The 14082-nt window shown below is 38.6% G+C and overlaps 1 protein-coding gene across 1 annotated transcript in view; it reads left to right on the top strand.

The window, feature by feature from the left end:
- The first annotated feature begins 1493 nt into the window (after positions 1-1493).
- The window catches only part of calcrl2 (calcitonin receptor-like 2), a 28703-nt gene continuing 16114 nt past the window's right edge, over positions 1494-14082 (top strand). Inside the window, exon 1 of the mRNA XM_020089532.2 lies at positions 1494-1646. Coding sequence (XP_019945091.2) covers positions 1597-1646 — 50 coding nt within the window. The 5' untranslated portion in view covers positions 1494-1596. The remainder of the gene's footprint in view (positions 1647-14082) is intronic.

The raw sequence follows: 14082 nt of genomic DNA, 5'->3' as shown, positions 1-14082 counted from the left end.
GTGAAAGATTCAATCAGTTATTGAACAAGTGAAATGCTTTAAGTCTAATGTTTTTTGCACAATCTGAGCATAGTCATTGATAAAAGGTTCTTGAAACAAGCTTAATTCTTCTCCAACATAGTACTTTTTACTTCTTGGTCATGAAAAATATTTTGCACCACCAGCTGATGATAGGGAATTATCATTTATCGTTAAGTTGTGTACTTTAACACAAGGAAAGGAAAGACTTCTTATGTCTGATTTTTAACCGCTTTTATCGGATATAAAAGCTCTCGGATATTAAAGCCACATATAAAAGATATATTTTCCTTATCTTTTTTTTTTTTTTTATGTTTTGTCCAGTGTTGTTTTTTTACCATGTGTTGTTGCACTTGTTTAGATGAGTGCTATAAAAATAGATTTATATTATTTATCATGCCATTTTTGTTATTTCTTTGCCGCGCACAGGCATCGTTGACAGAGACCTACTGGTCTCATGTTGGCTATTCAGACTTTCTAATTACTAACATGGTTATGTTGATTACAATGTGATATACATCAAAATATCTTTTTTATCTTCATGACAAAATGGTAATTATATTATATTCCTGCCGGTTTTTCTGTCTTTCTTTACAGTATTTGCAAACAACTTCAAACCACAGATGGCGCTATTGTACCATACAGGTAGCTGCCATAGACCATAATGTAAATCAATAACTGTGCTCTCTTAACAGAAAATGTCCTCAAGTCACAAAATTACCTCATATAATTAATTTGTTACAGCAGCAGTCAGAATGAGTTAGACAAGAGAACATGTGAATATATATACATATATGTATGTACATAACATTCACCTATTACTACAGATGGAAATAGTATTTATAGATACATTTACTTCAGTAAAGTGCAGTAGCACAGGATGATTAGAATATGGTGCTATTGCAAAAGAAAAATACATATGTATGCATTCATAGACTGTTATAGGTAGCTATGGTATGTGAAATGAATATGAGAATAAAAGGCTATGTGCTTTATATACATATATGTATAATTAAGTATAAATTCAAAATACTATATGGTAGGATTAGAATATTAAAAAAAACATATTTAATTATAGATAAAATATAATTCACCAATTATTTTACCCATTATTGTTTTACATTACGTTGTTAGAAATTTGTGTAGTGTGAAGAGGACACTGATGTGCAAAAAGTTATTTTTCAAATCAAGATAATGCAGATAATGGTGAGCAGTTGCGCCTCGGAAAATAAAAGTGTTTCTATGGCCTTGGGGTTTGAGGATATTAAGTGGCACAGTCAGGCTCTTTAAATATATACTCAATGGAAAATGAATCAGACAATCGACTTAGATAGAAATGAACGCATTAGAAGTGACTAACAGATTTTGAAATAATCTTATAAAGGAGAAATGTCTTCCATTCTTTATAAAAATAATAATAATAATCATAACACCAGAGCTTTATTTTGGAAATGGTTACAGGAAACCATATATTTGTTTTTATGCCTGGCTTGACTGCAGTTGCTGTTGAGTGCTGGGTCTTTGTCAGTGTTGACAGAGGGGTAGCATGAGACACTTCTCTGCTCGGAACATGCAAGCATGGAGATATTTGGAGGAAAAGTCAATCTGACAGCTCACTCACTGAGAAGGTAAGACAGCACAAGTCTCTGCTCTTTACAAAGTCTGGCTTCCAGGCATAGGACTTATTGTATTGGTGTATTTGAATTAGGTTGTGTGACATTTATAATCTTACATACAACTCAGGATGTACTGTTGTTTAGCCTTCATGGAAAAGAAAGGCAACATATAAACATATATTGACTGTGGGGAGATTGTGATACATGTAAGTACAATACAAATACTTTAACATGTTTGTGAAGTCAAAGTTAATCCCCTTAGATAGATTAGAATGTAGGACTGTGTTTATCATGAAGCTGCAGAGAAGGCATTCAATTCTGCAGAATTGCACATGCACATCAATGCGGTTTTTCCTGCTTGGGATAAAGTATATCGCTGAGGATAAATGCAGGCTGAGGAAGGTCGCACCCGCAGCTTGCCACTTGTCTCCTTCTTCAGTTGCAAATGTTTAAATAGCATGTGAATAGAAATAGGAACATAAGTAGAATTGAGTAGAATAAATTGGAGAACTGCATCGATCATATCTGATGATATAAGTCACGGCAGATGGCAGATGAGTCCTTGGTCAACATAAGGTAGCTCATACAGTGAGTCGGGGACAGTAAAGATGGACAATATTGCTGTGATGTGGTCATTTACTGGCAGCTCAACGGGTTTCCTGCCATTAGCCGAGAATCACATGAGCTACAGTCAGCTGCACAGTAGGTTTTGTTAAACTGAGGTGTAGCAGTTCTGTCCCTGCCAAGAAACGACACATAATATTAATGACTGAGGGTTTGAACACACTGGATTGCATAAAAAACGTGTCCATTTGTCGTTCAGTCCGCTTCCAAAGAGTCAATGCAGAGGAAAACATGCATAGGGCGGCGTGGAGGTAGAGACACTCAAATCCTCACGTCTTCCTCGAACCTGTTCCGAGCAGGCTGCATGCACTGACAAATTTTATTTTCTCTCAGCATTTGCATTTCACCAAGATCATTTTCATTCGCGTTTACATGCACATTAGCAATCACCAGTAAACTCTACACACTAAGAGGAGTTGCTCTCTGTGGGGAGATACTTTCTTTTGCCAGATTCATAAAGAAAAAGAGACCTTTTTAAAGATGTGTTTTTATGAATTCTTGTTCTTGTGTTTAATAGAGTGGCACTCACTGATAATGTTCAAATATGGTAAATGGTCTATATTTATACAGCGCGTGTCTTCTCTTGATGACCACTTAAACTCTTTCACCCATTCACACATACACCACATCCATGTGCAGCACTTTAGCATACATCACTCACAATTTGAGGCATTTTCAGTATTTTGGACACTTTAGCATGTGGAATAGAGGGGGGCTGAGTTTGAACCACCAACCCTCTCATCAATGCTCGACCTCCTGAGCCATAGCCGGCCCACTATCCGTACCATCACCTTCAATTTGCCGGGCAGCTTTTTATTTCAGCTGCAAAATGTTTACTTCCATGTTTGCTTTTCATGTTTCTGTCTATGATTAGCACCATTCGAGCTGAGTGTCTTCAGGAATACCCTCTGCCCCCTCTGTGCTACAGTGTTGCCAAGTTGTAATCCTCATATCCAAAGACATGGATCGCAGACCAGCAGCTCTTTGCTTGGCTGATTCCCGTGTCTTTGGTCTGACCGTGAGTCTGCCCATGGGAAACTTTCACCTATCCCCCCCCCTACCCCACCAGTGTCCCCAGTGTGTCTTTGACTGGAACAGCCTGCTCTTGCCAGACAGCTATCAGTGTATTAATAGGTGTTTTGGCTGTGAGTTTGGTCCCAACCCCCAACTCACCCTCCAGTCCCCCCTGCCCCCCTTTCATATCACAAACAAGCCACCCAACCTTCAAGTACCCGAAAAAAAGCTTGTGCTTATTTTAGGCTTAGTGGGAGATCAATGACATGTCCGAATTGCATAATATAAATAATGCAACTCTCGTCACTTAGTAACTGGTGTTCATGAACATTACGTTTCCTTCATTATGTTTATCTTATGCTATAAAAGTATTGTAAAAAAAAAAACTTCCATGAGGGATTTTTACAGTGAGGAAATGTGGATTTGTTTGGTGACATTTCAAAGACAGTGAGACAGAGAAGGGAGCTCGACAGAGTTTGTTTACTCTCAGGGGGAAACTAAGGAAAGACCTCAGTGACTAATGAAATGCGATGAACAAAGAATCAGTGCAGATGCTTTGTGTTGGTAAACGTGGTGTCATGCTGACCGTATCTGAGAACTGCGTGTGCTGGCAGAGACCCACGTCAACTGATATGTGGTGGGAGACGTCTGGTTATTGCTGTACTGGTGATGATGTTCTTCTTCCTCACCACAACCTGGTGGGGAAGGTCATTCTTCGTTGGATAGATGAGGAGATGGAGGGAGGGGGGTGGGCTTATGTTATATATGTAGAATTCTGCGACTGGTACAGATGAGTTTTATTCACTGCACAGTGGAGATGGTCATCACATATTTACAGTACAATATAATGTGCACCGATCTTCAACACCTTGTGAAATCTCTGGCTAAATCCATACTTTTACATTTCTACGATCTATGGTCACGCCATACTTAAAGGCTGGACAACGTATATCAAGTGACCACTCACACACACTGGACTGTATGTGCTGGTGTACACAGATTGCTCAACATTTTTGTAAAACCCAGAATTTAGCTGCACAACAGCCGTTAGCAAAGACAACAGGGTCAGCAACGTTTGTAATTGATTATACATGTTGAGGGCCACACTGGTAGCTGAGGCAAATGCAGGTTGTTCTTGTGAAGAGGGTCATGTGATGAGAGCCTGACGATTCAGCAAAGGCTTCACCAAAAAGACGCAATAATCAAAAGGTGGAGAGTGTCTACGTCCTCTTTGACAAACATCCATTTCTACCCGTCTTGACCGAAATGCAGCCTCTGAGTTTTCAAACTAAAACAGGGCCATCTGTGTTTACAGACTTCTCTGTTTAAGAAAAAAACTGAAGTAGTGTTGACGCCAGATGTATCTGTAACAGAGTTGAGGCATTTCCAGGAACCTGTTTGGTCATCCCTTCAAAACCTTGTGAAATCTCTGTCTGAAAGAGCAGGGTTCTGGTCCATTGAATTTACAAGTAGAAGAGTAGATAAGGAATTTACACAGGTATCTGTTAATTAATGCAAACATAGTTTGTCTCTTGATCTAGGTGCATGAGGGAAATATCAAGAGAAAGAGATAAAGTAAAATTATTTTCTTCTACATGTCGTAGTTTGACCATCCTGTCTGGGGGGCTCTGCTTCTATTCTCTAGACTTTACTGTCCGCTCAGCTTTTCTGACCCTGGGAACATAAAAAAAAAACAAATGTGAAAATAAAAAGACACCACATGGCTCAGTTCCAAGCTGGGGGAGCTATTTTTGGGGCCTGTTATGGGAAAATAACTAAGTCCATGATCACTCACATGGACAGTTGTGATGACTTTTCTGTGTTTTACAGGATCAGACGGTATTTTGAGGCCACTTTCCACGAAACTTTTAAAATGGAAACAGAAGACGTGTGCTCATTCACAGCCCCAGAACAAAATGAGGGCTGTACAAAAAACAATATATTCTCTGAAGATCAACTCATGTTACAAACATCTCTGTCAAGCATCCAAAACATTTGTTCAGTGAAGGCGCAGTGCATCTATTCTTCTCCAGTCACCCCTGCCTGCTGGTCACCCTGTTTGACCTGTAACTGAACTTCTTTGTGGTCATTGCATAACACAGTGTTGTGTGTGGACTCTCATCAGTCTATTTTCCAGCAGCAGTGGACAGCTGAATTTAGCAGAAGGCCTCTAGTGAAGAAAGTCAAACATCTAGAGAAGCAAACTGCATTGAATTTAACTTCATCAGGTGATGTCACTCTGTGTCTGCTGGATGTGCGAATAAGTTGTTGTTTGCCAAAAGCCTCATCATGGTTACAACAAGAAATAACTTATCATTTTTAAAGATATAAAGAAAATAATGTTTTAATGTTATGAGAATAAAGTGGTACTTTTAGGGTACATGTAATTTTAGAGGAGGGATATCAGAAGATCAGACTTTCATCTGCGTTTAAAATGAGGAACAGACACTTTAACCTTCATACAGACTATCTCCATATAAGCTAATTGAAACCTTTAACACATTAGCCATCATCAAATTACTGGGATAGTTGTCTGTCTATTGGACCTTGGCCGAGGTATGCACCACTCTAGTCTCTGTCGGTCTCTGATCCCGTGTCCTGTGGAGTTGATTCTTCTGCTGATTGTAACAGATTCATGCATTTCAAAATGAACTGGAGCATGAATATTCAGTATCTCTGCTTTGTTAGAAATAATAAAAATTTCCATCGAACTTTCTCACAACAGAAATCATACACTCATAATCTTGATAATGAAAGAATTTGGTTCTGATGTTACACTACACAATGTCTGTTTTGTAGCACATATTGTAAGTGTGAGACAGTCAAAACTGGATTTATTTTTAAATTTAGCACTACAGCTGAAAGCTATGATTGCATCTGTACTTATTCATATCATTGGTGCTATTCACATTGTAGACTCATTGGGAATTATTCAGAAAGATTTTTACTGTTTGTATAAATTTAAAGATATCTGTGGTTTTATGTGCTTTGATTTTGACGCTGTATTCTGGGTATTATAACCCATAATTATAACTATTTGGAATATATTTCAATGTCAGTGAAAGTTATATTTTTGTTACTTCAGTTCACACAGTCAGCAGCACCACCAACGTGGCAAAAAAATGGTTACAGCTTCTCAAATCAGAGACTTTTCCCATTTTCACACTGTCAAAAACTTCTGGTCATGAACTCCCTCACATCCCAGTAACTTTGTGTTATAAGGCTACAAGGATGTTAGCCGTGTCCCCTCACTATGAGAGTCCCTTCCACGTCCCTTTGTGTGTGTGTAACAATGGTTTATTTTTAACCTGTATAGGCCTCTTGTAACGCGGAGAGGGGAGTGAGGGGAGGAAGTGGTTGCAGGATGACAGAGGAAGATAATACCGTCCTCCTCAACCTCCATCCTTCCTCTGCCTTCCCTCACATACAGACAGACATACACACTCCTTGGTGTTTGCGTAGCTTCTCTGTGATTCTCGGGATACCCCGCTGGAATACAAATAAATAGGAATAGTATGATGCACACAGACGTGAAACTCTCACGCACAGACACACACACACACACACACACACACACACAAACACACACACACACACACACACACACTTTCCTGCTCCAAAGTTAGAGCTCTGACAGATTGACCTATGAGACAGTCACCCAGCAGAGCAGCTTATTGGAGGGAACCAACTAAGACTGAACTAAAGGAGAATCACAGAGCAGATGAGAATCACAGCTCCTTCTTTAACTCAATATTCAGTTGAGTATTTTACAGTAATAAGCTCTCACTGATGCATGTTATTTATACAATAATTTTATGTTTGTTCATTTCTTATTCTCTTTTGAACTGTGATTTATGTGAATGCACCAACAGAACTACCAGATAGTTTTATGGTAATAGAGCATAACAGTTAACATCCAGTTTTAGAGCAGCTATGGTTCCAAAGGTAAATTTCCTATTCATTTTCTCTATGTTTCAGAAAATATTTCTAAAAATCAGGCCAACCAGCTACAAGGTGAATCGTGATCATAAAACATTTGATTCAGAGCATAAGCACATTGGAAAACAAAGAAGGAACTGCAAATCCCATGAACCATTGCCAATGATCCATTTCCAACAACTTCCAGTGCACTTCTTATTGAAATTAACTTTCACCCCTTTGGACTCTTTTCCCTAATATCCAAAAATCCCAGCATGTTAGGAACAGAAATCATGGTCTCTCTGTGGTAAACGTAATGTAACACTGGACGATCCGCATGTATTCATGGTTGTGGTAAACATTTCCATGGTAATAGCGAGCTCCAACAATCAGAGACGTTGCTATTAGACATGAGGTTTGTGGGTAGTGTAGTACTTCTCCCTCATATTGCAAATAAATGTTTTTCTTAGAATGCAGTTGATGTACAGACTTTCTCTATTCAGAATATTACTAGAATATTTACTTCCGGAACCACACTACTGAGCTCTATAAAAACAGAGGGGATTCTATTTTATTATTCAACAGTTACTTTTCATAATTTACATTCAAAAATGTATTATGTTTATAAGATACTATATGATGAAACCACTGGTTCCCGACCTTTTTGGCTTAAAGCAGAGATTCCGTCTGAATACCCTCTGATTTATTTTGTGGCCCTTTAGAGGAGGCGAGCCCCCCCCAGGCTGGGAACTACTGGATTGAATGCATTAACTATATGTAATATAACTCAAGCTGCTACATGACGAAAATTTTGATTGACATTGTTAAGTGGATATACAGAAAATTGATCTGTAGTTGAAATGATTTTTTATCATCAATTCCAGATCCAACATTTTCGAGCAGAAATGCGTAAATATTCTAGCTATAGCTTCCGACATGTGACTATATGGTGGTAATACGTTTTCTTTGATAATAAACTCTTTGGGTTAGAAGTCACACCCTTTGAATTAATATCAGCAGATGAGTTGACGATTAATTGCTGTATTTTAAGCTGTAGCTCTAGTTTGTATGTCTGCAGACATGTTGCCACACAACTGTTGTTCTTTACTGTATGTGAGAAAGAGACTGGAGGTTAAGCCAATGTTTTTGTTTTTTCACTCTGGAGTAATTGGCTGTGTGTTTTTGCTCCCTCTGCTTCTCCCTTGTATTGTGCTTCTGGTATTTTATCTTATCTCAGGCAAACACTCCCATCTGCACTCTGCGATCGTTCCTTTGCCTCATATTTTTTTGAGCTCTTTAAAGAACATTAATTATAAAACAACATCTTCTCTGTTGTTGTCAACAGCAGCAGAAGAATTCCAATCGGATGTGCTCTGAATTTTTTCTTTTGTTTTTGCTTGTTTTTTTGTTCTGTTCTCACATATGCACTTATCTATGCATTTGTTTAACACATTTACATTGTTCTAGTTTATATCAATGTCCAAGCTTCAACAAGTTAAAAACTCATCTTTCATTTGAGCAGTGAATGGCTTCTTTTACTTTTCTGCTGCTCACAAACAGTATTGGCCTCTAGGGTTGCGGATATATCCTGTTTTACATCTGCAGTCCATTTCACTGCAGGGCACAAGGGCCAATAAAACCTCAATCTGTTGGAGGGAAACAACAATTTTTGGATTTCCCATCATCCTATCTAATGAGCCATCACCTCAGGAGAGTAGTATGACTCACTGTGTGTTCCAAGGATGTTGGGTTCAATAAATGAGGTAATTCTGCTCAAAGGTTGCGCAGAAAACTTGTGCTAAATCAGAAACATAAGATTTGATCAAAGATGAGTGAAGAGCTGTCGTTAAATAATCATACATGAAGAAAGCAGTTTTTCCACAACCGTTATCTCCAAAGGCCAGAAAGCAATGCAGTGTTGCTGCATCTTACATTTTCCCCACAATGGAACGTTCGACTTTTCCCACCGACACATTATAAATCGGATGTACTGTGATTCTAAATGGAAAATTACCATTCCTTGGAAGTGATCCAAAGGCATTCTGGGAATTGTGGGAGATCGTAATTGATTTAGAGGGTGGCAGAGTGCAGTTCAGGAGAAAATAAATGGCAGTAGAAAAAAAGGAAAGCAGTGGATCTAGAAATGGATCAGGTAATACTTCATTATCATCCATTATCGAGTGGTTATGCTTAAACGTTAAAAGGAGATAAAAATGTAGAAACCCCGGCCAAGGCAACACTTGAGGATTGTTGTTGTAATGAGGTGACCCATAGACAGGAAAGCTTTTTTGAAGTTGCTTCCTGTTACCATTTTACTGTAAGTCTGATTATGTCACATAAAGTATATTGTATATGTTATGTACAGGCCACTAGTAGACATATTTATCTTCTTTGTCTCAGTAAAACACTGCTCTAAGAAAACAGGACATCAGGCTTCTGTTTTTATTTTGAAGTTTTAGCTTATTGGGGAATCCTAAGAAATTGTTTTAGCAAGAATTAGAAAGTTTAATGATTATGCTCTTCCATATTACCAATGACATTGACTCATCCTGTGATCCTAAGGCCTTTTGTGAATTTTGGAATCAAGACACGTGTGCTTTAATTTTCTCAGAGGAGGTTTGTATCCACTGGAATGTTCTAAATCCAAAGTAAAGCCCCCCAAGGGCTCAGACACAGACATGTTCATATTCCTTCTTTCTGAGGCCTGTACTACTAAAACCTTGTGGCTAGCAACATATCCTCCAGGTTTAACTCTGCCTCATGAATGTGGATTTACTGAAGAATTGATTCTCTTTAGAAAGAGCTCAGAAAACTGTTCCAATGCATTCGCACTACTCTGAAGAATAGTTTGGAAATGCAGTCAGAAACAGAGATGTTTGAAAATGATGATGTAGAGATTTGGTCAAGATATTCGCAGATGTATTAGACTCTTATCATATGATCCCCTCCTGATAGAAGACAACCTGCATTATCCTGGGCTACCAGTGTAGAACCTAACATGGATAATCAATACATGTGTTGCTGACCCCGTTGTCTTTGCTAACAGCTTATGTGCAGTTAAATTTTGACCAGTGTACATGAGAGGTTGTGTGATAGGCGTTTTCATGTGTGTTGGTATGGACTGTAAAGCTGTATAACAAAGAAATATCCAGGATATGTTGAGCTTTGTACAGGCCTTTGTAAGCCTTCTTCCTCCATCCATTAAATACTCTGTAATATTCTTTGTTAACTATGTCAGAAAGTCCAGCTTCCTTCCCACAAACCTTTGTGAAGTAGAAGCCTAGCCTGGTCACAGAAGGCTGTTTTTAATGTTTATACAGCTTGGCAGCATTTGTAGTGAATTAGTGTTTGCTTCCAAAACTAATTTACTGTTCAAACCCTGTGATTACTGTGTGTATACTGTGATGGATATAAATGGCACATTCATAACAGACATCCCTTACCTTGAACATCGTGGTTGCCAACATCCGATGAGGATTGTTGAAGCTTGATACACATGTTAATATTTTTATTAAAGATTGATTAAAGCTGCATGGCCTTGTTGGGTTGAGTTCTTATGAGTCTCTTTCCCATGGTGCACTCACGTTCTTTCTACAGCTGTTACCAGACAAACTGAACCACACATTCCTCAGACCATCTGAACACCATGCAGGAGAAAGTAATGAGTACTCCATGAAAGGAATACACTGAGCTGTTACAGGATTTATGCTAAGAGACAGTAGCTATGCTCGTTTGCACATGACTGGCTGCAATGTTTTTTTCTTGAGTAAGGGAGGGAGTTTTTCAAATGCTCTAAGCAGCCAAATATGGTTTGCAAAGTAATGAACTGAAAATATAGGAGGACATACAAACTTACATTCTCTTTAGTTCACAGTATGTTTGCTTACTGACCGCAAATTTGTTTCTGTCACCAAATTAAACTCCAATTCAATTAAAAATGCTAAAATAAAAGTAAGTTTTCACGCAGTGCCATAAGTTGGAACGGATGACAGTTCCATCCCTTTCTTGTTAACACGATATCTCAAGAATGCCTAGAGGGAAATTTCAATGATTAATTGAATTCAGGGAAATTTTGACCAGCTGTCAACTGAGGTGAAGAGTCAAAGGTCATAGTGGCTTCGTATTATTGTGAATGTAATCTGTAGGAGACACCTGGAGGGACTGAAACTGCCCTGGTTGGCTGAGGCACACAACCACAGGGTGGCAATTCTAGTTTGAAGGAAATTAATTCCATGGGTGAGGTGCATTTGAATTCTCATGTTTCACTTTTAAGAAGGAGAGTGTATGTGGGATTTAATCAAAAATAAACCAGTTGCCCAGGGCTACAGTGTGGCTCACGTATGTGTTTTTAATCATTTTCCGACAACAGCTCCTTGTCAACAAATTAAGGAACAATGTAAAGGTGCTTGCAAAAGCTGTATATTCACTGGCATGAGAAGATGCCTTTTACCTTTAAAGTAAACTTGGCTACATCAACGCTATTCTCTGGGCTACAGAAGAAAGAGAGAGACAACTTTTTTAAAGGTTGTTGACTTGTGAGCAGATCCTGACATATTCCTTCAACAAAAGGCTGAATGGCTGGGAAGCTCAAGGGACACACAGTGTCAACGTGTGATAGAGTGACTGTGATAAATGATGACATATGATGGTGAAGGAAGAAAGAAAACAGAGGCGACAGAGATGTGCTCGTTTGACCTTATTTTAAACTCCACTTTTCCTCACGTACCCCACAGAAAGACAGTGTCCGGACACAGAAACAGTAGTTAATCCAAAAACTGATGAAAACACAGACACACATCGCCGCGTGCATTTATGTCTGGTGCTCTGAATCATCTCGGTTAATGGAGCTGATGACCCTGATGAAAATATGGGACAAAGAAATGGTAGCAAAGGAAGTGACAAAGGCAACAGCCTTTCAGTTTGTATCGTTACCAGAGGAGGGAACCCAAACTACTTGGCTACAGTTCACGATAGATTGTAAGCACTGCCTATTGGTGACAATGGCCCACTCCATGTACTGCCAAGGTATTATAATACCAGAGGGAGTGTGTCCTTGGATTTACAATGTCGTGATTGGGAACAATGCATTGCTACAGGCAACTGTGTACATAACAGATAGCAAGGCATTCTTTGTTTGGTTCTTAATAAATGGAATCGTAATTATAAATGAATGTCTGTTTGTGGGCGATTGTGAGTCTCTCTGTGTTGTTTATTGTCAGAAACTCAGAAAAGATGTCACATTATTGTGTGAATTACAAAAAGAGGGATACACCAAAGAATAGTTCAATGTTTCGGGAGATAAACATGTATTTGTTGGCAGAGAGTAAGCGTGGCTGTTAAACATGAAGCCGCCGCCAGAGCATAGTTTTGCACAAAGCCTGGAAATGGGAATAGATTTTGCCAAGGACTGTAAGTTAACAAATCCCACTAATTAACATGTGACTTGATTTGTTTAATTCATACAAAAACAGTGTTAGTGTAACATCAATGATTCGTCATTTTACAGGAGGTCTTGCAATTTTTGAATAAATAAAAACAAGTTATAACATGTTAGTTTAAGATATCATATTATATAAAGCTTCAGCTGGGGTCTTGCATGTTCTCCCTGTGTTTGCTCTGGGTACTCATGCTTCCTCTCACAGTTCAAAGACGTGCAGATTGGAGATTCTAAATCAAGCATAGGTGTGAGTTGTTTTGTCTGCATATGTCAGCCTTGTGATGGACTTGTGACCCTCACCAAATATCAGCTGGAATTGACTCCAACTCCCCCTGCTCCCCTCTGAAGGATAAGCAGGACAGATAATCATGGCCTGGATCCACACCCAATTGCATCTGTTTATAGTTACGAACACTCTACATATGCCTGATTCATAAAGATCTCTGCATTATTTCTTGAGGAATTCACAAAAATGTAAAAAAAAAAATCTGGCAATGCTAAAGAAAGTGGATAAAAAAATCCTGGGTCCTTATCCCGTAAGCACATTCACTCCAAAAACCTTGTGTAGTTTTTGCATAATCCTTACACATGTTAATAATTCAGGTTGGGTGTAGCTAAATGTATCTTAGACAGAACAACAAGCTGCTTCCTCCCACTTCCAGTTTTTAAAATAATGTTAGCTACAGTGTCTAATACACAGGAATTCATTACTGAGAGAGCAAAAAACTTTTCCCCCCAATTTCTGACTTTCCTATAAAACCTATTTATCTACATGGTAATATTTACCATTTACCATCGAATGTTAAAAATAGAACGCAGCAGGAGCTAGCACTCTTAGCACCACATTGTGTTCCACATGCATGTTGATGTTGTGCATCTTAATGCTTCTCCAGCAGGTTAGGTCCACATAAATATTAAAATCTTAAACACTGAGACGTTTTCTTACTGCAAATGTTTTAATAATTACCTTTGTGTCGTGCATTGAATCAAAAGAGCTTATTTCGTCAAACCTTTGCACGTAGCTCCCTGAGAGCTTCACATACAATCACTGAACTTTACATTAAATGATGCTTAACACGCTCATGAAACATGATTAATTCAAATGTTCTCTTTCAGTTAAATCTGGTCTGTGTCGTGTTTTTTCTTTCACATCTCATCAGCAGCCATGACGCTCACATACTCTTCATCTCTTGCTGAACATAGAACGAGTCCAAACAAAGGATGAAAAATGTTTTTTCACACATTTGAAAGCAACAGTTCCCGAAACCCTCACACCTCTGACGCACAACATCCTCCTCAATTCTTCCATCTCTCTTTCTTGCACTTCTCAGCTGTCAAAATGTTTTCATTACTCTGGCCGCAAAGAGGTTGTTGGCATAGTTATCAAGTGTAACGGCCTGTGACATCCAAACTTTCACCACTTGAACGCTTACATTTCCAGTGTTGCAGTAAAAT

This window comes from Paralichthys olivaceus, chromosome 6, assembly GCF_024713975.1.
Source record: "Paralichthys olivaceus isolate ysfri-2021 chromosome 6, ASM2471397v2, whole genome shotgun sequence".
In the NCBI taxonomy this organism is placed as follows: domain Eukaryota; kingdom Metazoa; phylum Chordata; class Actinopteri; order Pleuronectiformes; family Paralichthyidae; genus Paralichthys; species Paralichthys olivaceus.
This window is presented reverse-complemented; position numbering and strand designations above follow the sequence as displayed.